General features: G+C 39.5%; 2 protein-coding genes across 3 annotated transcripts in view; both read left to right on the top strand.

Annotated features, from left to right (window-relative positions):
- Positions 1-15,532, top strand: part of ZNF654 (zinc finger protein 654) — a 30,282-nt gene extending 14,750 nt beyond the window's left edge. Inside the window, exons 5-9 of the mRNA XM_030234688.2 lie at positions 2,303-2,505; positions 3,238-3,377; positions 7,436-7,577; positions 9,070-11,392; positions 11,722-15,532. Coding sequence (XP_030090548.2) covers positions 2,303-2,505; positions 3,238-3,377; positions 7,436-7,577; positions 9,070-11,392; positions 11,722-11,729 — 2,816 coding nt within the window. The 3' untranslated portion in view covers positions 11,730-15,532. The remainder of the gene's footprint in view (positions 1-2,302; positions 2,506-3,237; positions 3,378-7,435; positions 7,578-9,069; positions 11,393-11,721) is intronic.
- A 3,682-nt stretch (positions 15,533-19,214) lies between these two features.
- Positions 19,215-24,946, top strand: C1H3orf38 (chromosome 1 C3orf38 homolog). Of its 2 annotated transcripts, none has more exons than XM_009092693.4 (3): positions 19,215-19,365; positions 20,761-20,978; positions 22,733-24,946. In XM_009092693.4, the coding sequence occupies exons 1-3, from the start codon at positions 19,233-19,235 to the stop codon at positions 23,306-23,308; spliced, it is 927 nt and encodes a 308-aa protein (XP_009090941.2). In that variant the 5' UTR covers positions 19,215-19,232; the 3' UTR covers positions 23,309-24,946. The 2 variants fall into 2 exon arrangements, with proteins under 2 accessions (XP_009090941.2, XP_018772440.1); XM_018916895.3 differs by having other exon boundaries at positions 19,215-19,343.
- The last annotated feature ends 531 nt before the right edge of the window (positions 24,947-25,477 follow it).

The following is a 25,477-nucleotide window of genomic DNA, read 5'->3' on the forward strand; positions in this document are numbered from 1 at the left end:
GTGTTTAGTCTGTCTTTTGAAACTTGGCCATGTAGCTCCCTCAGGGGTTATTTAAATTGGTAAAATTGCCTATTATTGCTGAATCACCAACCATTCCCTGCAAAAATCAGTTTGTGTGAACTACGTAATCCTGTCCTGGATTCATTAACTCCGTGGAGAAGCTTAGGCCAAGACACACCTCTCAATGCCAAGACACATCTCTCAGTGCCTGTCTTTACAGGAGTTGTAGTAAACTTGAGATGTCACAATCTCTTTGGAGATGGCTGGAAACAAAGTAGTCATTGAGCTGAAAGAAACATAGGAGCAATCAACTTGTAATGGACTAGGGAGAGTAAGGTGGGCATCAGGAAGACAACATGGCAGATGTGCAGTCAGAGGGAGCAGGTAATGAGTGTCTGAGGTGCTGGTTGATCTCTGTTGCTCTAAAGCAAAGCATCACTGCTTGGGTAAGAATGGAGGTTGTTTCTTAGCATATTTCAGGCTTGGCCAAACACTACTGTAGCTGGCAGTTGTCTTTGGTTTGGGGGCTTAAAGAGCTCTGCATGCTGCCCTGGGAAAATAGGACAGTCCAGGACAGGGAGGGAGCACTGCCCTGTCAGCAGCATCAGTGAAACTTTGGAAACAGGAGGCTGTAGGAACCCTGATCCTTGGGCAGCTCCTGCTGGCAGTGGTGTAGGGCGTGGAGATGCCTTTCTCTGGGACAGAAGGCTGTCAGAGTCTCATTTCTGGAACAGAATGGACCTGAGAGTTCCCCACACCAAACAGGAATAAGAACAGGGTGAGCTGTGCAGTGCAGTACTCCCTCCTTTAAGGGAAAAGCATGTTACAGCCACTTCTTAGGTGGGCAGCATTTCCTTACCGTTGGCACTTAGCAAAGCTGAGTATTTCCAGCCTTATTTTTCAGTAATGCTTGCATACAAAACAGAGGATGTAGTTATTATCCTAAGGGTGATAATTCAGAAAAGGAGAGGCCTTTACTTGGCTCTAAGGACTTTTCCATATAATAATTTTTTCTTGTTGTTCATCACCCCCATTAGACACTGGCTTTCCTTTTATAGTCCTCTTGTTTTCTGAGTTTGTTCTCTAAAGTGCTAGTGGATAATGGGAATGAGATGTTTCTTTCTTACAGTGACTCTGTTAACAAATCAAATTGAAACCTGACACCTTGGATTATACTGCTTAAATGTTCATTAGCATGGATCACTGCTAGCTTCCATAAAAATAAAGATGCTAGAGAAATCTTGGGTTTGAGTGTAAGGAATAATTTCAATCCTTAAAAAAAAAAAGCTTCATCTGAAAGGTTGTTGTACAAGCAATCTCTTCATTTTTGAGAAGAAAAAAAGAAAACTTCTTTGTTCTGATTGTGGTTTTTAGTAACCATTTCTTAAGTATCACTTTTAAGTTGTTGGATGAACGTGCAGCCTTCACTGACTTTAAATTGACAATCTCATTCTTTCTTTCTTTAAAACATGAGACACTAAAGTACTCAAGTTGTAGCCTTGTAGCTAGTGATATTTTAACTTAAAATCCACAGAGATACTAAAATCTGTATGATCTTTTATAATAAAGATGCAAAGATGTCTTGTAGGTATTTCTGAATTCCCAGTTACTTCAATGTTGAGTATTTTCAGTATCTTATTTGAAATTTTTTCATTCAAATATGAGTGTTAATATTATCTTTTAGAGCTAAAAAACAGATTTCCAGAAATTAGGAGCCAGAATTTAAAGGTATTTAGATAGGAATCGTGCCCAATAGCACTTTCAGAGGAAGATATATTTTTCAAGCAAGCAAAATTAAGGCATTCCAAGTTTTTTAAGGCAGTAGCATGTGAATTGTAGTTAACTTTTTTCATTGCTTTGAGGTCTTACATTTTAATGGATAATGAGTATCTTGAGGTTTTAAAAAATATTTTTAATTATAGCTTTGGAGGTGATGTCAATCCTGTGCTTCTGACAGTCACACATATTCCACTGCTGAGAAAGGAGGGAATTTTCTTTCTTTAAAATGCTCACATCTGCTTCTGTATAATATAAATTTTGCCAATCCTTTGCAGCACCTTGTATTTACTTGTTAGAAACAAAATACTGAATTAGATTACTGGTTTAAGAAAAATAACAATTTCTGTTTCCAAGCAGGACAGATTTCTTGTGGTATTTAATTTAATATTTGATAGAGTTTTTTTTAGCATAGCCTTTATTTTTTCTTAATATTATTTGTTATTAAAGACAGCATTACATTTAGATATATTTGTTGTTTGGACTTCATATTCTAATTGCCTTTAAATCTTTCTTTTCTGTGCAGTTAACAAATATTTAAGCTCTGAAAATCCACTGTTCTTTGAACTCCGTGCCAGATACCTTATTGCCTGTGAACGCATCCCTGAGGCAATGGCTCTTATCAAATCTTGCATAAATCATCCAGATATCAGTAAAGATCTGTATTTCCATCAAGCTCTTTTCACCTGTCTTTATATGTCACCATTAGAAGATCAGCTATTCCAGGAGGTATTGTTTGTCAGTATACATTTCTTTTTTAAAATGAAGTGGTGCTTTATACTTGCTGTGTACCAGTTGTCAAGAGGAGCATGTGGAGCTCTGATTTTGTGGAAGCAAATGTCATAAAATCAGGCAGCCAAACTGGTGTTGCTCAACTTAGCACTGACTTGAGCTTGGAAAAGTTGAATGTGAAGTGCCTACAAATCTTGTTGACCTAAATGCAATTTCTTGGTCAAGTATTCTTGTAGTTATAGTCCCTAAATATTTTGTAACTTCAGTGTATTGACTATTTTATTATTTACAATTTTAGTAAAAGCACTTGAGCCTAATTAATGTAATCATACATTATATAGTTTTGTTAAAGTTTTTTAATGATGCCCCAATATGTAAAATGACACCTGAGCTGATTTGATTTGAGCAATTTTATCACTGATATACTTAGTAGATAACAGTGCTTGTCTTAACCTTGTTTTAAGAACAGGCCACCCAAAAGTGGCAAGAACAAGTGCTTTTGTGTTGTATTTTAATTTCTCAGACAGTTATTTCTTACAGTAATGACCATCAGAATATGAAAGAGCTCGAATTCCCTCCAAAATCTTTACTTATAGATGTATGCAAAAGCCATTCCAAAGACATCTGGTGTTAATAGCAATTCCTGAAGTTTTTAGTAGAGCAAGATCTGATTGGTTTTGATTTTATGTCAGCAAATTGATCTAAATTGATTTTATTTTAATTGTATAGCACTTGTTGAGGACTGATTGCAAGAGTGGAATTGAGATCATCTGCAACACTGAAAAAGAAGGGAAGACTACCTTAGCCTTACAGCTTTGTGAATCCTTCCTAGTCCCACAGCTCCAAAATGGGGACATGTATTGTATATGGTAAATACTTTATTTCTGGGGAAGCAGCTGAGCAGAAAATACATGCTTATTGCCAAAATGAAACTCACCTAACTTAAAAATACCAGATAAAAATGATTTTTAAATGTTTCTGGTGCTTCTGTTGTGCCTGTTTGCCCTTTTACACACAGTCATATGCAGGGTAGCCTAATATTTCTTAACTTTTTATTTACTATTTCCAAGTAACAGAAAAGTGAAACTTTAAATACCCTACCTAGAAATGTAGCATTTATTATTAGCACAATGCAGTCTGTAGGCTTAACCATGTAGATACTTTGCTGTATAACTGCAGTGTGTCACCAGTTTGCCTAAAAAGAGAATGTGTGGTGCTGAAAATGTGCTGTTAATTATGAAAACTTGGATGTCATGAACAGAAGTATCACCTAAATGGAGTTCTCTAGAAAACATTGAAGATATCTTCACACACATTCAATTATCTTGATACTGGGACTTGTGTTTAGGGCTAGGAAGTGTTTTCTAGAGTGCTGTCAACAAATTTCATTATTCTGAGGGCTGAGAGATTATTGAGGACTATTTCTGTTGAGCCTGTATAAGTCCTGTACCTAAAGGAACATCTGCATTCCCTGATAAAATATGCTGTCTTTGTTTATGTAGTTAAAGCAAAACATCCTAGCAAGGATTTGTTAGAGATAAAATTATCAATCTAACTGATTTTAATATTGAGTTCAGAAGCTCGTATTCTGTCTTCACAGATTCCAGGAAATCAAGAAGCTTTGTTGTCTTGAGACACTAATGAAAGTTTGATATGATAATGTTTGCTTTGATAATAATATTTTTCCTTAACTTCACGGCTGTAGGAGGAGTAATTGCTCAATCAAAGCCATTAGGATTATGATAATGACATCCATTATAGTACAATGTGTTGGTAATAGATACTGATATTTTTCTTCCATTCTGTCCAGGAAAAGATGGACAGGACAGTTCAACCAAAAAGGCAGAGTTTGTGTGAGCTCAGTGGGAATTGAATCCATCTTTGCTGATTCCAGCCCAAAAGCTGCATCTCCCTGTTTCTTACTAGGAAATTACAAATGTAACCTCCATGGATTAATGCTTTCTGATTAGGGGAGTCAGTCTTTGAAGAAATGCAGTTTCAATACTGTAATTAAAACTCCTTTTGCTGTAGTAACATGTTGACCTTGCTCTTACCCAGCTGATTGAATTTTGCATCATCCATTTTTGAAATTGCTGTTCAAAGCAAGATGTCTCTCATTTTGTTCTGGCAAATCAGATGTCAAAGATGAAATTCTACTAGAGGCTCGAGTACAGTTTGATACCTTGATTTCAGAAAAATAATCTTGCCATCTCAGTACTTTTAATTTATTCAGAATATAGAACTTGAGGATCTTTGGAAGAGAGTTCAGAGCAGTTCTGTCTGTGCAGCTCAAACAGATGTTTCATTCTTCACAGATGCTGAGCCTTAACAATTGCATTCCCAACAAGAACTCTGTGTAATACTTAATAGCTCATGGAAACTGAAGCAAAGTTTGTGAAGGCATGACTATACTGTAGTCCAATCTTTTGAAGAAGTAGGAGCCTGGTTAAATTAACCTACAGAGTCTATTTTTTCCCCCAGGGAAGATTTTAGTGTCTCCAGCACAGTAGAAATCATCTTACCTTGTCTGAAACTGAGGGCCTTCCAGATCTAAGAGAGATCTAGCTGCTAACACTACAAGCAAAGATAAGACAACAGATTAGGAAGCTGTAAATAGCAGATATTTGCTATAGCCTAAATGAAATCTTCTAGCTGAAACCATCAGCTGTCATCTTGGAGGAAGATGAAGTTTAAGGAGCTTGGTCACAAAACTCAAATTTTCACTGATATTAAGAATAAATTCTAGATTGAAATGAAAAAATTATTTTTCTGAAGTGAAATCATCAAGCAAGCTGTGCTTGGTCATACAAAAAATATTTTTGTGCAAAGTAATGGTAAGAAATCAATTCATAATACTTCGTATCAAAGTGTTGTGTCTTCAGGAAGACAGACAATATTTTGATGGAGCAGGCATAGATGGCCTTCCTTCTCTGACAGATGATTTTTAAATGCTATTTTGGCCGTTTTCAGGTGATTACCATGCTGTAAATTCAGTAAGTCAAAGAATTTTTACCACAGGTTTGATCAGTCTTTTGGCAAAGCATGTTCACTACTTACTAAGAGCAGCAAAGGGTTTAGATCCAGGTAACCATCATTTAACCATTTAACCATCATTTCATGTGCCATACAGTGGTTTTGGTATTCTGTAGGTAGTTAAGAGGCTGGAATGCATGGTTGCCTCTGGTAAAGAGGTGCTGAGCTCTGTGATCTCTCAGTAAAAATTTCAATTGTCCCAACAAAGTCAAAAATGGACTTGAAAAGGAGAAGCTATTGTATCGACATAGAAAAATAAAACTAAAAGACTAAAATACCATTTCATGTCAGGGTCTAGGTAAATGGTGGGTAACACCTTGTTCTTCAGCCATGCAGCTCTTCCTTCTACTTGCAGTTTTCTGCTCTCCTTTTTCAGCTCTTGCTTTGTGCCAGCCTAGCACTTGTCTGAACACCCAGCAAGCCCCTTTAACCACTAATCTCTCAAGAATAATTTTTCTCATGATGTCTGGTATTAGTATTGAAATGGCTTGCTCTGAAATGGTGTGAGGCAAAGCAGAGGATGAGATGGATTATTGAATGGTAACATATAACAGCAAAGCTACTCAGTACTTCTGTACTTCAGGTTGAGATTTCTACTGAGTTAAGAATGGTTTTGTGCATGAAGACGCTAATTTCAAACTTGCATATGAAGTTTGCAAGTATGTAGAATTCAGGTTTCCAGCCTGGTGAAGGCAGAGGTGAGCAGTTTGTATCTTTAGGAAACCAGAAAGTTTAATTTTTTTGTGTGTAGAGCTGCTTAGAGGTCTCCCTTTTCAGTTTCCCCCATAAGCTTGATCTTTGTTTCAGCTTTAGTTTTCTTGGGTTCTGAATGCAAGAAACCAGTCAAGGTCTCAATGTCAAGCAGAATTCTAAAGCTGTCCTGAACTTAAAAGTGAAGTTGGCTTTGTTGTAGGCAGTTCTGTCACTTCCCTTCTTTCAGGCTCTGAGCTCACTAAGAGAAGCTTAACCTCAAAAGGTTTGTCTGACTCTGGAAATCAACCAAATACTTTGTTAGTAGGCAGGTTTGTTTTCTGAGGGAGGAGATTGCTAGAGTAGAAAAGTGTCTTCCTTCAGAAAGTGAAAGGCACTAGGTCCTGCTTTTCATTGTGACACTATGGTGGGATTTCTCCTGAGTCCTAACTAGAGCTACCTCTGTGTGAGATCTTAGTGCTGGCAAATCTTCTCGTGACTAAAAGTTAGCCCAGTTGCCTTCCTAGGTCTCTGAATTAAAGTGAGCAGAACTTTTATGCTGTAAACTTCAATTAGCTCTATTTTATAGGCTGATACATCACTTGTGCAGAGTTTAGCACCAATCTGTTCTTCCATTTCCTTTTCTCAGGCAGGGATGTTATTTAATTGCAGATCATGGAGATGTAGGATAGCTGTAGAGCCCGAAACTTTGGTATAACTGCTCTAGGCAGAAAATTGTGCTGTAATAGCTGGAGAACATCACTATTTCCTGCCACATCAGGAGCTTCCTATGCTGCTTCCACTTTTCACATTCAAAAGCTTCTTTTCCTGAAGGACTCTTCATCCTTGTACTGGAAGTGACTTAATCCCAAGAGCACACAGATGTTTATTGCCTGGGGTGTTGAGGGCTAGGTGCTGTTCTATCTGATTTTATTGTGCACTTCTCTGAAACTGAGCTGAATACATGAATGTTTTGTTGAATATTTAATTGCTTGGTGATAGGAGATATCCTGAATGCTTTAACCAAGTAATTAAGTTGCCTTTTCCGTTGTGCACATCTTGGTGTTAATTAGGTCAGTATTACACCCTCAAATATGATTTTAATCGCAGAATATGCAAATAATTGTCTTTAGTAATGCACTGTGCTTAGTGAGAGAGTTCTAAAACTCAGTGTAATTGGAGTATTTTATTCTCTACCTAATAGGGACCTGATCTTCATTTGGAGTAAGCTGCAGCTCAAATCTAACCCATCCAAACAAGTATTTGTGGACCAGTGCTACCAGCTTTTAAGAATTGCTACAAATGTCAGAGTGATTTTCCCTTTCATGAAAGTCATTAAGGATGAAGTAAGTTCTGTTTGTTTTTACCTCATCCACTATTCTTTGGGTAACCAGTTAAAGTAAAGAGAAGTGATGTTTATATTGCGTAATGACCACTTTTGGTGGAAAGTTAAAAAAGAGGGGTTAGGGAAGGACACGATATTATCTTGAAAATTTTGTCAGGTTCCAGAATGAGCTTCAGTTTTATGATTGCTTGTGTGATTTTAAGTTTTGTTTTTGTGGTTTGTTTTTGTTGGGTTGTTGGTTTTTTTTGGGGTTTTTTTTTGGTTTTTTTTTTTGTTTGTTTGTTTGGTTTGGTTTTTTGGTTTGTTTTTTTTTTTTTTTTAACTGAATTCTGAGTTTTTCCATTTCTGCAGCAAGTTTGAGGAATAAGTCCATGGAAAAAAAGGATGATTTGCATTGGGGTATTTTTTCAGCCTGACTTCTTAAGGAAATAGGACCTGTGTAATTATACGTACCCTTCATCCTTGTTAAATTCTGAATCCTTTTACCAATTCTAATCAAAACTGGAAAAATGGCTTGATATAACATAAAGGAAAAGGCAGAACAATACAGGAGAAGACATTATTTTGCTTCAGAAAATTGTACTGTATTTTATGCTTCAGATCTTAGTCTTGTTTGCGCCATCTATAAAAGATGTCACGTGCAATGCTTTGCACATAGGCCTGAGAGTTGTTTCCCAACAAATGTTATTTATCATTGACCTGACTTAACAGACCTCCTTCATATTTTATGCCCTAAATGAATTCTAAATTACTTTGTCAGATCTAAATGCAATAATTTGTTGCTGTATGTATTCTAAAATGCTTGTGGTGATATTAATAATTCTATTTGCATCTGAATACTTTGTTAAAACCCAAATACAGGAGGTAATAATTATTTCTAAGTTTCCTGTACCTCTTTTGCCTCTTATCTGCTGCCTGTTGGGCAGAGTATTTTTCGGATCATTCCTCTGAGTTCCATGTTCTCTACAGGGCCCCAGCTTCAAGCGTGGAATAGGAATTCTGCTCATTAGAAAGATGGGTCATCAGTTTTGGAAAATGAAGCCTTTTAGACTTCTTGGCCATGGCTTGTTCAAAACTGTGAGCAATATTACCATGGTTTTAATGTAATTCAAGCTAAAAAAGTTACAACAGCCAAAATATAGAGGAACTGTCCAATTATAGTGTGAAGCAGCCTAGGTAATGAAAAGGCTGGCAGATGATATTGGTAGATCAGATATGATCTCTTGCAGTTCTGGTTTATATCCCCAAATAATTGTCTTTAACTACAGAGCTGCATGGGGCAAAGCTGAAGCTTTGTACCTGTACAGCTTTCAGTGCAAACCATTTTTGTATCTGTATTTATAACCTTGTTTGAGCAATATTTAAAAGTGTTCATGCCCTTGGGTGAAGTTCAGTAGCAGGATGCTTTCTGAACTCCTGTTCTGCAATAGATGAATATAAATATGTGGGATGATTGGCAGTTGTTTATGCAGACTGTGATTTTCTTCCTGCAGGTTGGTGAAGATGGCCTTCAGATCTGTGTTGAGATATGTGGATGTGCCCTACAGCTGGACCTCCGTGAAGATCCCAACATGAAAAGTCTTATTTATAAAGCAATTGCTCATTTTCTGCCAAATGACTTGGAGATCCTCAGAATTTGTGCTCTCTCCATCTTTTTCCTGGAGCGCACCTTGGAATCTTACTACACTGTGGAGCACTTGTACAAATGTGCAGATGAAGAATACAATGAGTGCACTAGTTCTGTTCAGAACCGCGTGCGGTTCGAGCTGCTGCCCATCTTGAAGAAAGGATTGTTTTTTGATCCTGAGTTCTGGAATTTCTTGATGATCAAGCAGAATTGTTTAGCCTTGTTGGGGGATAAAGCCTTGGATGGCTTGAGTGAAAGTACACTGGAGAACTCTCCTGCAAACACAGAGAAAACAGCAGAGTACAGGGCTCTGGGTGAGGAACGTGGCTGTTTAACAGATGTCAGCAATGGGGAGCTTGACCCTGGAAACTGCTCCGGAGCCCGCTCCAAAGGGAATGCCAGAAAGAACCACCAAGCTCCTGAGGCGTCCAGAACGTTGGATCAGACTGAACCAAGGCACCGCTGTGTGATCTGCAACAAGGAGTTCCTTGGGGATCACATAGTGAAACATGCACAAGCTCACCAAAAAAAGGGCAGCTTCTCCTGCGTGCTTTGCACCAGGAAGTTCAGGCAGAAAGGACTCATGCTGAAGCACTTAAGGAATCATGTCAGGAAGATAGAAAGGCAACATCTTGCTGCCGCTCTTGAGGCTGGTCAAGAGTCTCCTCCTCATGAAGTGCAATGTTCTGCTGCTTCTGTGTCTCTTGAAAATGGGAATTCTGAGTGTTCCAAAGATACTGAACCAGAGGCTACAGTAGCTCCAGTAGCTCCGAGTTCTGATCAGGTCCAGGAGGAGGCTGAGAATGCAGAACAGGTTTTTGAGGCAGTGGAAAACCATCTAAGTGACCAGGATGATGCTACTGAAAACAGTAGTGACAGTTGTTTTAATAATGTTCCTGATGCTGTAAGTACAGAGAGCTTGCCTGAGGATGATGAGAGCTCCAGTAAAGAGTCACCCATTCTGCATAAAGTGAATGGAGTGTTTTGCCCTCAAAAAGATATTGATGCTTTGGATGAGGAAGGAACCTTTAAGTGCCCTGCTAATGGTTGTGCTAGAGTGTTTAAAAAAATAAGATTCCTCAACAAACATGCCAGAAAAACTCACCCAACTGATCTGAAGGTGCAGCAGCATATAATGAAATGGAATAAAGGAAAATGCCGCTTCTGCCAGAGGAAATTTGCTGATTCCCAACATTTTATAGACCACCTGAAGAGACATGTGTATCCAAATGTTTACTTTTGTTTACACTTTAATTGTAATCAGAGATTTAAGCTGTCAACTGAGCTTGCAGAACATACAAAAAGTCACAGTGTGTTTAAAGCTCAGTGCAATTTCTCAAACTGCTGTGAGCTATTTGAGGAGCTCCCTTTGCTGTATGAACACGAGGCTCAGCATTATTTAAGTAAAACCCCAGAATGTTCAGAAGATGCAAGTGAAAAAGATTCTTCAGATGATCCTTCAGAACTTTGTAGTAACCAAGATGATGATGAATCCATTAATGAAAGAGAAACTGTAGATTTACCAATTCCAACCTGGAAGTCAAGGAAAGATTCTGCAGAACCAAAGACATATATTCAAAGTGTGGAGAAGAAAGCAAATAATGTAATTCATAATGGAAATGAAAGCTCATCTGAGGGTAGTGCTCCAGTTTTAAGTTTGATAGACCAAAAGACACCTGTGTTACAGCTAAATCCTGAAAACTGTAATGTTGTTAGTGACCAACTGGTCAATGGGCACAGTGACCCAGATCAGACATCATCCAAGGCAGCCCAGGTACCTCTGGACAGAGTAGCAGATGAACCAAGGACAGAAAATGGGTCAGTGTTACCAGTTTTACAGAATTGTCACGATGCACCACAAAATAATGCTCCTGCAGCCTCACAAGTACCTTCTAAACCAAATCAGACAACAGAGACTACTTCATATGGTGTCATCTTAACAAAACCCTATGTCAGACCACTGCCTCCCAGTTACCTTGATGAACGTTACATTAGCATGCCAAAACGGAGAAAAATTTTGGCTGATGAGGTAGATGCTTACTCTGAACAAGACAAAATTTGTAGCAAATCAACAGAAAGGTTTAGATGTGGCAACTGCTTGACCATCTACTGTAATTCAGAAGCACTTGAGGCTCACCTTGCACAAAAGAAGTGTCAGACGCTCTTTGGATTCGATTCAGATGATGAAAGTAAGTCCTGCAGTCCTTCCATGCTGGTTTCTTTGGCAGTCAATAGCAATCAGAAAATGGTCTTTGCAAACAGGAATAGATAAGACACACACTAACTAAATCACAGTACCCTGCTAAATTGGAAGTTGAAATTGGACATGCTGTTCAGAATAAGAAAGAGGTGGTGAGAATTTGTAGGTAAACTAATGGAAAAGACTTCTGATAAAACAGAATGGGGTAATTTAATCAATCTGTCTTTCCTTGCATATTTAAAACTAAATATGGTGAAAAACATGAGCAGTGTTCTAGATTAAGGAATGATTTACATTCTGGTCTTTTGTCTTTTACAGGTGCCTGATTCAATGTTGTGGAGAAAAGTATCAGATGAGGAGTGGTGTAAGGAAACACTACATGAAGCAGCATCAGTTTGTTTCCCAGTTGGCCTTAATCATGAAGCAGTCTCAAATTCCTATAGAAAAACATGACCTTGATAAAGACAAAGCACATTTTCTAGACAAAACTCACAAAGGAGTAATAGGAGCTCTGCAGGTCTTGAGTCCAGAAAAGTTGCTACAAAACCCCCAAAGTACCAGTTATCCAAAAAAGCCATGTTTGTTCCAAATGTATGATTGAAGCTTAATGGCACAGCTTTTCTAGCATGAAGGTTGAAGGACAATGAGGCATAGAGGTGAGCAGGCAGAGGAAGCAGAGGTGTGTTCATGGCCTTATTGAAATCCAACCAGCCAGTTCTGAAAGCTGCTTTACTTTGTGTGGTTAATGGCTATCTGTCCACACAGCTGAGAAGGAATCATTCAAGGAGGTGTTACATTCTTACCTTGTGGAGAAATGCATAAAGAAACCATGCTTTGGTTTGGGTTTTTTTTTTTTTTTTTAATTCTGAGTATGTGAGTCCATTATCTGCTCAAAAGAATGGAGCTTGTTTCATAAACTTCTACTCAGAATCCAAAGAGAAATGTGGAAGGAAATCTTGAGCTAGGTGGGATGCGGGAATAGCCAAAAACTTGAAGTACAGAACAAGCAGGAAAAAGTGAGTTCATGTGCTCTTTTGTGAGACTTTCACACAGCGGAAATCAGATGTGTGCAAGAGAAGCCCTTTGCAAGGCTGAGGTAAAAGTGACTCCTGTAAAACATCTGCTGTAGGTGTGGGAAGACCAACACAAGTGATAGATTGTGTGGATATTAACAGCAGCTGATGGAAGCAAATCTGGAATGTTGGGAGGGCTAAGCTTGCAGAGTTAAACTGATATTCTGCAAGCACAGAGGTCCCTCAGCTGTTGGTAGGACAGACAAGAACTTGAGAAGGCAAACAGAAGCAGAGCACATCAGGTTGGGGTGAACAATTGGTCAGGGAGAACCTGTTTCACATCTGTTATGTTGCTTAATGGTGGTGGGCCACAACTCAGTACTGTCACTAATTATTCATTGTCTAGAAGGGAGAAAACAGGGATCCTCTCAATCCTTGAGACATATTGCAATCCTATTTAGTAGCATCCCTTGAAAGGAGAGCCTTTCCCAGAGGCTGGTGAAGGAGTTAAATGTTAAGCACTTTATTCACAATTCACTGTTCATAGAAACAATCACAATGTGAAGATAGGAAATAGGAGTTCTTCAATTTCATATGGAAAACTGAAATACAGAGGATTTTGAAACCAAAAAGATACCATTATAATTTTTGGTCTTCCTACCCTGAGGCAGAGGTGTGGCGAACATGTGCATTGTCCAATTACTGTACAAATGTTTCCTCTAATTTATCTCACACTGTCTTGCTACTTAATATTTTTTTAATTTGGGATCCTGTTCTATGGAGGTTGTAGTGGGATTGCAGGCAGGGGAGGCACAGGGGTGAAAACTGATGTTCAGAGTCATTCCAGAAATGCAGGACAGCACAGAGCAACTGTTCCTGCTCAGCTGTCACCGAAGAGTTCATCACAGTGTGTGCAGGGCTTAAATCAACAGGTGGGTGAAAATTAATGAGTAAAAAATCAGGGGGTGCATAAAACCCCCTGATCATTGCAGCAATGGCTCACTCTTGCAAACCCAAGGGTTTCTCTGTAAGATTGGCTGTGAAGTAGTTCTTGAACATAAACTCAGTAGTTCAGTAATGCCTCTGCTGATAATCCCCTGTGGAACTAAACAGATATTTGCATTAATTCTGCTTTCTTTCCCCTTCCTGTGAGGTAAAAAGAATGCAAATTCAAAATCATGCTCTAGAGTTCTAGAAGAGTTTTGCCTTAACTTTGAGTTGGATTAACATAAAAGGTTCTAAAATTATGATCACAGGTATGTGTGCATTACATGAATCCCAGTTATGGCCCACTTCCAGAGATTTGTATGATGTTTGAGGCACCAAAGAATTTTTTTTTTTTGCAGTTGCAAAAAACCTGTTTTAAATGCATCATTCATTATATATACATATATACACACTATATATATATTTACATGTGTAAATACATTAAAATTTTTAAACATAAAGTTAATGAGGTCCTTATCAGACAAATGCACTTTGACATTTTTTACTTTAAGATACCGACTAATTTTTAAGGACCCGGGTACTGTGTTGAATGTTCCCAGGCTCCCCCTTCTTTGCTTGACATTGCTTAAATATATTTGGGAGGAAAAAAAAGGTTCATTTTAAAGTATTACAGTTCTAAAAATCTAAAAAGTGAGTCACCAATGATATAACAAAGATGTTTGTGTAAAATATTTTTAATGTACCTTTTAATCTTTGGTGCTTTTTTGCCTTTTCCCTGGAGCTCCATATGTTTGAAGATGTTTTAAAAACATGACTGAGACTTGTATTACCTTTGGTTTAAGTGTGTAGATAAATGCATCTGTGTACATGCATAAACTGTGACCATAATTTTTTGTACCTGCATTTAAGTCATTTTTGTTTCAAGATGCTTTTCTGAGACACCACCATGTGTTTCTCACATGTATTCAGTGTGTACACTCTGGAGAATAGGAAATATGAATTCTTAATTCTTACATAGGTGAAGATGAACATCATCTAACAATTATCAGGAATCTGTTAAATTGACTTAAAGTAGCAAGTGGGTGGTAATGTTTTAAAATAATTATTTTCACTTCAAAAGACATTGCATTTTCTTTAAGCTACTCTCTGATACCTGTTGGTATTCTCAGATAGTTGCAGAATTAAGCAACTTTAATCAGAGGCAAAAAGACACTTGGATCATGTATGGAATAATTCTCCATGCTTTTTAAGGATTCTTTTGAGTATTACCCCATACCAAGCCTGCAACTTCTAAGACTGAAAACAGGTTACAGGTCTTGAAAGTTGGAGGTTATTGGCTGATTTTTTTCCCCCAGACATTAAACATTGTGTGATGTCATTGGAAATCCTTGAAGATGTCTCACTTTGATTCAATAAATCCTGAAATACATGTGTAATGTAAGCCTCCAGCTACCCTAAAGCTGCCTGAAGTTGTCCATGAGCTTAGGAGCCTTGTTGGATCAAAGTTGATACAATTAATAACATTCCTTCAGTTGGATTTGGACTTTCCTTTTAAGAGTGTTTCCTCTAACCCCATCATGTTTCACTGTAAAGGTCATGGAATTTCTAATTTCAAAAAGCTGCCGCTTGGTGTAGGCACCTTTCATAAAAAAAAAGGAGTACTGAAAGTAGGTTGCAAGTGGTCATATCTGTGGGAAAATGTCACTGGTACTTTGGTTATTTAGCCATATTCATAAAAATTATATGAATTGTATAGTTTGGATAATTTATAACATTAAATTTTGTGATTTTAATATCACATGGAAGGTTCAGCTGTACTCATTTCTTTTATTGTTTAACACCAGTGCTATGGACAAAAGACCCAAAGGCGGTGGTAGTGTTACTATTTTCTTAATTTATTTGGTACTGTATAACACCTTTCTGATTAAATGCAGTGTATGCATTTTGGGACTCTTTAATTTGTAAAAGCTGTTACAGGTTCAGCAAGAAAGGAAATTTGTGCTTCCTTGTTGAATGTTAAATTATTTTACTTTGCATTTTATATAAGAGTACAAATTAAAACTGAGCCATCAAACTGCAATAAATCTACAGTAGTGTTTCATTTTAAAGACCTTTTGTACTGTACATAGATTTGTTCAATAAAACATTGTCTTTGTTGTTGATAGAAACTGATCTTGTCTTTTGGAGAATCACTCTGGAAATGCTGCTGTGATGTTCAGAGCTACTGTGTTATGTTTTGTATGTGATGGTTGAGTGGCACATGTGTGAAGATGCCAGGTCTTGATGTTTCAGGTGTGTGGATATTTGGATTTGAACAGACCAAGCTTCAAAATGGGGGCAGCAGTTAATTCCTAGGGCTCAAAATCCAAATTTGGGGCCACAGACAAGTCAGGGTGCAGCTGTTTTAAGATAGCTTCTGGTTGGTTGTCAAGTTGAGACAGAAAGACAAGTGTAACTGCTTTTTTTTTTCTTTTGCTTCAGAAAGTTCAAGACTACCACCTGAAATTACTGGATAATTTAGATTTATTATTCACAGCCCTGTAAATTCCTAGGGGGTTTTGACTGCAGATTTTTGACGGTCTTCTGTACAATTTTGGATGGTGACTTTTGTGTGTGTGTGTAACTTCAAACTTACCTTTGTTTTCTACTGTGGATAATTTTGACAAGGTCCTTGCCTTAGGAAGGTAAGTATAAGGGTAAGGGACCTCAGGTACATTTTGCCAGCAAAAATATTTATCAAAATGGCAGCGTGTACATAAGCCATTTAATAAATAAATTGTTAAATATGTTAACACCAAATATAAACTTCTTTGCCTCTCCTCAGATGGACAGAAGAGAGAAAATGCAATGAAAATCCTTGTAGTAACTCCTTGAATTGAGACAGCAATTTATTGTTACAAGAGTACTGATCACCTTTTGGTTTATGTAGGATAATCATTTTCCTGTTTCTTCTCCTTTGGGGATGCCAGTTCCTGCTCAATGCTCAAGTCAATTAAAAGTTTGAATAAAGACTCTAAAGGGAATTTTGAGTTATGAGAAGGAGAGAAAAAAAACTACTTCTGAGATGATCTGTTTTCCACCCCATTACCTCCAAAGGGGAAAGATTTACAAAGTAAGATAATATGTAAATATATTATAAATAATCCTGCTGAAAGGGCTGGTCTTGGTTTAGAACAGGAAAGGGGCTGTGGGAAGACATCAGTCCTGAATATTGAAAAATCTCTCCAATCTCTGATGCCAGTGCACGTTTCCTCTCTCAGGATTAATGAGAATGTGACTATTCCGATGACCTTCTCTCTGCCTTCCCCTCCCACCCCCTGATTTCTTACTGAAAACACAGCCGCATCTAATTTTTAAAATGGAATCTTGATGGTTGGGGTTCTTTTTTCCCCTGAATTCCAGAAGAATTGGATAGGTATTACTCTTAGAAAGCTGCAAATATAAAGGTTTATTGAAACATAAGCAAAATGAAGCAGAGGTAATTTATATTTCTTAGATGCACTGCCTAATTTGTAGTTTGCAGGATTCATACTAATCAAGAATATTAAATCATTGTGCACATGAGGGGAAGTTTGGCACAGCAGACAATAAGCATTATTATGTTAAAGTTTCCAGATGCTTCCAGATTGAATTTTTATCTGAATGTTGCATTTAAACTTCATGGGCAAATTTTGTTCAGCTGTTTCTGGCTCATGGAATTCATTGCTGCAGCTCCAGAGAACATCTCTTACTCAGCTGAATGTATGTTGCTTTTCCTTCTGATCAACCTGGGACATCTGCATGGACATTTTTTTAGATCTCAAAGAGGAAACAATCATCTAAAATAAAGGCCTAAGGAATGTGTTCTTTGTTCTCATCAGTGTTCTATTGTAGAACACTGATCTTGGGGGCAGGCATTCCTTACTACGATGTGGGAGCTCAGCACATCCCTCCTGATGTCCAGAGCTACCGAGAGAACCCTTGGGGGGCTCGGGGGTCTTGGAATGTTGCCAGAAGCACTTGGTGGGTGGATTTTGATCCATCTAGGGATGTGCCACCGATGTATGAGAAGATGGAACCTGTGGGAATTACCCGGGTGTGAATGGTGAAGGGAAAATGTAGTTATAGGGTAAATTACAGATTTTGGGGTTTCTGTACAGGGGGGTTATGGAGACAAGATGGAGGAAACAAGGCAGGTCACAAGACTCTTCCTCCTTCTTCTTGTCATCCATCTTCTGCTGTGGTGTTGGCATTTGGGGATTGGTCTGGGGTAAGAATGTATCCAGTGACGAGGGTGACAGGTATTGGGGATAAAAAGTAAATATGATATCCGTAGTTTTTGATATAAAAGATGTGCCTGCCTTGGGGGTGGCCAGAGTGCCTTTGGCTGCCCTGCTAGTCAGATCCCAGTCGGGCAAAGAAGGGACTTTACAGATAAGATATAATAAACAATTCTGAAGACCAAAAAATCCTGGAGTCCAGACCCATCTTTTGAGACACAGCCTGCCAGAACCATCCTGGGCGTGTGTGGGGACAGAGACAAACAGCCGAACTCCACACTACAGCTCTGAAGAGAGCCCACCACAATGATGAGTTCAGGTGTTTGTGCAAAAGCCTCATCAGTAATTCAAATGTTCTTTTGTGTGTCTTTACAGGATCTGGGTGTTCCTGGGTTTGAAATCACAGGCAGCTTTAGCACAAAAAGGTGGTCTCCTTACACATCCTTGTTAAAGCATGGGGTGGAGGAGAGTGTTGGCTTTTTCTGCCACAGAGAGGTGAAGCATTCTTTGCACCTTTATTTTTCTTTATAGGTGTGTAGCTTATGATGCTTAGCTCAGAGGAAACTTCTGCTGTCTTCCATTCCCTTTTTTTGTCTATCTTTCCTTTTTTATGAAGTGTCTATCACTGGTTGTCTGCCCCTGACAGAGAAAATAGTGCTAAGTGGAAGAGCAACACAAGCTTGAGAGCTTGCATTTAGTAACCAAAAGCATCTTTAGCTTATAGGGCTTTGTTTCCTTAAACAGGTGCTGTGCTGTTGGATTTCCCAGTCCTGGAGCCATGCATCATGTGGGCACATGCAGTTCTTGCCTCAGGCACGAGTGGATGACTCTGGCTTGGTCGAGATGAGGTGCCCAGTGGTAGGAATCAGAGAATGTTATCAGAGAATATCCTAATCTGGATGGGACCCCAAGGACCACCGAGTCCAACTCCTGGCCCTGCACAGGACCCAAGAGTCACACCCTGTGCTAGGAGCACCATCAAGATCCTTTTTGAGCTCTGCCAGCCTGGTGCTCGGGATAAGGACTCTTTTTTAATATCCAGCCTAACCTAACCTTTTTCTGACACTTCAGATCATTCCCTCAGGCCCTGTCACTGTCACCACAGAGAGCTCAGTCTGTCCCTCCCCTTCCCCTCACGAGTAGCCAGTCTTCCTCTTGTCCAGCTGAAGAGACCAAGCCCTTCTCATACAGCTTCTCCTCAAGGCCCTTCTCCATGGCCATTTTAATGGCTTTAAAACCTTCTGAGAGCGTGGTGCTCAGCCCAGAGCAGGACAATCCCCTGGCTGCCATGCTGTCACTGATGTCCCAGGACAGGGATGTCGCCCCGGGCTCCAGGGCCAGCTCCCATCCGCTGGCCATGGACCAGTACCCAGACATCCCTTTCCGTGCTGCTGCTCTCCAGCATCTCCCCAAAGCTCAGCACGACTTCAGGACGGGCCGGATGGGAAGGACACGCTCAGATATAAACTCTCCATACGTATAACACACAATCTGTACATTTCAGCCCGCCTCCCTGGCGCTTTGCTCCCCCCCGGACCCTTTCTCCGAGCGGAACCTCGGTGCCGGCCGCTCTTTCCGGCCGGCGCTCGGCGCTGCACCAGGCGCGGCCATGGCGGGCCCGGGGCTGAGCGAGCGGGAGCGGGAGGGATGCCGGGACCTGCTGGAGCTCCTGCACACCGAGGAGCTGCTGGCGCTCACCGACACCGTCACCAGCCGCCAGGTGCACCCGGAGAGCCGCCAAGGTGCGCGGGCAGCGCCAGAGCCTGCGAGCGGGCCGGGCCCTCCGTTCGCATCCCCGGGCCCGGCGGCTGCGGCTGTCCCGGGAGGCCGGGGCTGGCAGGGCTCAGGGTCGCTGCCGGGAGCCTTCCCTGCACGGCCCGGCAGCTCCGGGGCTTGGCTGCTCGGAGCTTGGGGCTGTTCAGGCCGAGGACGGGCTCGTAGCAAACCTGCAGCTCCGCTCGCATCTCTTTTCTCTCAGACCCCTGCAGTGAGCTGCCAGCACGGCTGTGCCCTTAGTGGTTAAAAGTGTTGGAAGCTCAAGAGTCTTTCGCCGTTGGCGTCAGTCACATTTGCTTTTAGGTTTTGGAAGGATAAAATACGAGTCTACATTGAACTTACTCTTTTTGCAGGACGCTTCCAGTTGTGACCATCCTCCATCACTTCATTGAGATTTGTTTCCTAAGAGTTATTTTTTTATGTGACTTACCTGAGGCCACTGGGTTTGTTGCCTCAGGTTTATATATATATATATATATATATATATATATGTATGTATGTATGTATATGTATATATACATACATATATATATGTGTGTGTGTATATATATATATATATATATATATACACCCATATATATATGTATATGTATACACACCTGATGAATATATGTATGTATATGTGTACAAATATATATATGTGCTCGTTCTCGGCCTTGAGTATATTTCATTTGATGTAAGATTTGCCCAACACATTTCTTTAAAAGGTCTTTTGCCTGTAGTTTTTTTTTTCCTTACCTGTTTTCCCCTACTTTTTGCAGTGGTTGTAGGTTACACGAAAATATTTTTGTGTTTTACTTTAGCTATTTCTTTCTTGTTAAATTTAGGCTTTTTATAGGTCCCCTGTTAAGTGCTAGCCTTAGTTCAGGTGGGAACTGTCTGCTACAACTGCTTTAAAAGAAAATTTAAATTTTTATGTTTCCTCCTTCTGCCACAGAGCCTTGTAGCTGAATTTTGTTTATTGTTACCATTCAATGCACTGTTGTTGTGCTATGATGCATATTCTTATGAACATGAGAGTTGTAATCACATTAGTGTGGAAACGAAACAGATTTAGTTCCACTTCCAGCAGGCTTCACTAAAGAGGAAGGAGATGGAACCTCACTTTCTCAAGCTACTGTGCATTGCTGAAACACTTCACTAGAATTCCTGTCCAAGAAGCATATTTGCAAGCCTTTGGGTGGTGTATTCTCTGTGATATGATGAGGACAGGTTTCAATTTACAGACAAACTGTTGGTCTCTTCATGTCCTGCCACCTTGTCTTGTACTGTGTTTGGAGCTGAGGAGTGTAAGAAATGATTTAGGTTTGGGGTTTTATTGTGAAAGAAGGTAACTCTAACTTCAGTTTCTTTCTTTGCAGAGGCCATTCATGCCATTCTGGTGTACAGCCAAAACGTGGAGGAACTTCTGAGGCGCAGGAAAGTCTATAGAGAAATCATCTTCAAGTATTTGGCAGCGCAGGGAATCACGGCTCCTCCCTCCTCGGAGAAACACGTCCTGATCGAGCGTGTCAGGCAGCTCTGGAGCGGGCAGCTCACGGCTGGAGCCCCGGAGCCTGGGCACAGAAAACCTGCGCAGGTGAGTGCTGCTCCTGCTGCTGGGAATCCTCAGGCTGCTCAGCGCTGCCTCCCCGGGATGAGCAGTGCAGATGTGGCTCTGCACCTGTGGGAAGGTCCCCAACCTTTTTAACTCTTGGTTTGGTGTTAGTTGGGTTTGGTTTGGTTGGTTTTTAAATTGCAGCATCTGAAGGTGTCTGCTCTGTTTTTCACAGTATTTGAGCTCTAATGTGTGGGGTTTTCTCCGTGCTTTGAATTTTTAGATTTTCCTATAGGCTGAAATGGAAGATATTCACAAATAGTTTTGTGGGTTCAGGGACAACAGAAAACAGTAAGAATGGCACAGAAATTCTGCAGAGGCCCTTGTGATTTTAGTGAGTTTATATATTGATAAAATGTCCAGTTTCCAGCAGTGACAGGTCGGTGCTGTTTGTTTTCTCTTTTTTCCAAACAACTGAACTCATCATCGTGGTGGGCTCTCTTCAGAAGCTGTAGTAAGGAATGCCTGCCCCCAAGATCTGCTAAACCTACAACAGACCACTGGTGGGAACAGAGCACAAGTTCCTTAGGCCTGTATTTTAGATGATTGTCTCCTCTTTGAGATCTAAAAAACGTCCATGTAGATGTCCCAGGCTGATCAGAAGGAAAAGCAACACACATTCACCTGAGTAAGAGCTGTTCTCTTGAGCTGCAGCAATGAATTCCATGAGCCAGAAACAGCTGAACAAAATTTGCCCATGAATTTGTAACACTTAATACAGCATAAGGAAATGGGTTTTGGCAATAACAGGTTATTTTGAAGTTAAAATCTTTGCTATTTAGCGAATTCTCGTGGTGTAATGAACTTGAAGGGGTTAATTTGTGGTTCTAGTTGGCCCCCTTGCTGTAGTTCAGAGCCTTTGTGGGCAGCAGCCCCACCACCTGGGCTGTGAGAGCTCTGTCCCTGTTGAGAACCTCTTGCACTGAGCTTGCACTCAGGGTTTAACTGATGACAGCATTTAGCTGAGAATTGTTTCCAAAAGGATTTTCTGTGTGCATAATTAGAGAAAAAAGAAAGGTTTCTCTTAATAAAATTCTTTGGTTGATGGTACATCAATGAAGTACTTAAAACACATTCATAAATTTAAAAGAAAGTTCATCTATTTATCACATACATCTTTCTTTGCATTTGTTTTCTCTGAATTCTCGTCCCTTCTTTCTTCACCACTTTGAAGAAATGGGAAACTTGAACCTGTGTCACAGAATTGGAAATGATTTCAACTTGTGGTGAAGCAGATACAGCATTTCTGTACAGAATTTTCCAGACTTTTCATGCTTAATTACTTAATGCTTATAACACAGTGTGTTACTTACTAGACTATAGTGTTAGCAAACTTGATACTTTATTTACTTCTAAAAAAAGTCTTGCTGTCAAGTCAGAAATACTGAGAAGTCCTTCAAAGTAACTACATTTAATTCCAAAAAATATTACTTTACATTCTTCCCCTGCCCTTTTTCAGTAGAAACAGGATTTTCCTCTTTGTTTGTAAAGAGCCAAGACATTGAAGCACTTTCTAGGTGTAATTCAAAGAACCTGTCCTGGTTCTCTACATTAGATAATCACGTTAGTAAAAATAAATTATATTTTACTTTGGTGTTTCTCTTCTTCTCTTCTTGGTGTTTCACTCTGGCTCAGAGCACTTAAAAGATTTAATATAAATATGTGCATGATTTGATGTTTTTTCTAAGTGATAATCTTGCTGAACAGTTCTAAGGAAAAAATTTGTTTGACTGCAGAGTCATGGAAACAGACAGAAGTCACCACAGGATGACCTTGGTGGTCTAGGAGGAGAATTCTGCCAGTGGTACTTTGAACTCCTGAACTCTCAGCATCCTTTGGGAGTAAAATCTGAAGCAACATGGGGACCACAGCATTTTTGGGAGGATGTCAAACTGAAGTTCTGTTACAACACTTTGGAAAAAAACGTGGAAGAATATGTGGGTGCAGACATGGTGAGCCTGCGCCTGCTGTCCTTGGTTAAAGAAGAATGTCTCCTCTTCAACCCAAATTTGCATTCCAGTGGCCTGAAATGTGCCATTTCCCCTCATGGATTAGTGCTGGTGGCAGTGGCTGGAACAGTTCACAGAGACAATTCTTGTTTGGGTGTCTTTGAGCAAATCTTTGGGCTCATCAGCTGCCCCCTGAGGAATAACACCTGGAAAATAAAACTGGTGAACCTTAAAATAGTAGGGCAGAACACTCTGGAGCCTGGGATGCAAATGGAAGAACCTTCCATAAAATATGAGTCAAACCAACTGAGAGAGTTCTATGATGGGAATGAACTGACTGTGTTTGAACCTCAGAGATTCTGAGCATTTTGTCACAGCTGGGTGAGGGGTGGGGTTGTTGCTGCCATGCAGTTTCTCCTCTCTGAGTAAGATTTGCTGACTGGTAGGCTGAGATACAGGGTATTAACACAAGTGATGCTTGTGGGCACTTTCCAGGAGCTAACAAATATTTAATGGGTATTCCTTCATGTTTGCACTGTCATTAGAGTGGAGTTTGGTTATTCCTGGTTGCATTTAAATATGGATTGACAGCCATGTGTAATGAGGGGTTCACAAACTGCAAATTCTCTTCAGGACACCATTTGAAACTCTCACCTAAGCTGTAGCAGGAAGTCATTGCATTTGGCTTTGGAAATTTGGGAGGGCTAAGTGTTTAAATGGACATCTCAGTCCCAACAAAAGCAATGGAAAACCCAAAACAAAACACTGTGGAAGGAGGCAGCTGCTGTGGATGTTCTAAATGTGTTTTAATGGGACAGTGCAGGGAACTTGGCATTGTTAAAGTCTTTTTTTTTTAGCTTCTTTGCACTGATTGCTTCCTGTCCTTTTTCCTTATGGTTCCAGTTTTGTCATGAATACAAACAAACGTTTCTGTCTGTGTCCCCAAGCAGACAGGCTTGAGATGGGTGCCCGTTTCTAGCACTAACTGTGTTGGATCAAGAACTTGATTTCAAAACTTCAGCAACACTGTATGAACCAAATGCTCTGATAGTTATTTTGAATATAATTACAAGAATTTTTAATATAATAGTTGTGATTTTTGTATGTTTTCTCAAAATAAGTATTTTGTTTACTCTGAGCTGTTTTATTACAGGTACTGAAAGTTCATTTATTACCACTGGGTGGTTATAGTGATAGGTCATGCTAAGAAAAATATCCAATTACTACTTAATAATAGGATATTATTCAAATTATTGCCAGTGTAAAACTTGATTTTTTTTTTTTTACTGCATTTATTTATAGGGGATTAGAGATGACGTGAGGTGAAAACTTCTTTTTTAGCATCTTATTTGATTGTTTGGGAATTTTGTTTTAATTTTCTGGCTTCACTGTTGTCAAAGTTCTGAAAACATAAACATTCCCCATAACTTAGCAGAACCAGAAGAGCTGTTCCCAGGTTTGTGTTGGTGAAGTTTGGCTGGGTGAGAAGAAACAAGGAAGTTCAGGTATGGACAGAACTGATCTTTGTGAACAGTCTGAATCTTGCTTTCTCCTTAAAAAGTTCAGATACTTTGTGTTGGGATGTTCTTTCTCAATAAACAGCTGAGTTGTGGCTTCTAATGTTTCTGTTGTTTAGAATAAATATCCTTACTTAGAGTTCCAAATTCAATTCTCAAATCATTGACACAAACAGAATGTCTTAAGAGTAGAAAAACATTGACTGTGTGGCAAATGTGAGAAAGTACTTTTAGCTTAACCTTGACTTTAAGAGAGAAGTCAGGACTTGCTTAAATGGAGCTGAAATTGTTTCTGGACTTGTTCAAGTGGAGCTGGACAAGTTTCAAGAAGCTGAAATATTTACAGGAGTGATTCCATCCCTCTTTTTAGATGCTGCTGTTCAGAGCTGAAGGAATTAATTGCTGATTTACTATTGGAAGCACTGGACATTTTAGTTGTATTTAGGAGATTGAAAAAAATGAAGTAAAATTTCTTCAAAACTGTTATCATCCATTTTTCTGGGTTTCTTACCATGACAAATATTTTCAATAACAGTTTCTTATGTCTATCACTACCACTGAAGCTGGAATGCTAAATTTGTGCTTTCTAGATCTTTCTCTGGTAAATAATCTGATAAAAAGCAAAATTCTGATCTATAGCAAAGCACGTGGAACTTTCTGAACGTTAAGCAGTGGAAATTGTGTCCCTCTGTGCTTCCTTCGGATACTCCCCATGAAATGAAGGTTTTAAGTGTATCCAGGAATTTGTAAAAGTTGTTTATAGTCTTCATCAGTTTAGACTTTATCTTTTTTTTTATTCTGTTTTTTTTTTTCTGTTGCAATTGTCTTCATTATGACAGGACATTTTTTATGTTCCCTTGTCACAAGATGTTTCTTGCTTGCTGTTTTCTTGCAATCCATTATCCGTCTCAGTAGCCTTTTTTTTTGTCTCCCTAAGAGTTGGATAAGGGTAAACTCTGCAGGGTGATAAAATTCTGTAAAATGAGAAAAACAGGCCTCCAGTAAAGATACCAAA

Source organism: Serinus canaria, chromosome 1, assembly GCF_022539315.1.
Source record: "Serinus canaria isolate serCan28SL12 chromosome 1, serCan2020, whole genome shotgun sequence".
Classification (NCBI taxonomy): Eukaryota; Metazoa; Chordata; class Aves; order Passeriformes; family Fringillidae; genus Serinus; species Serinus canaria.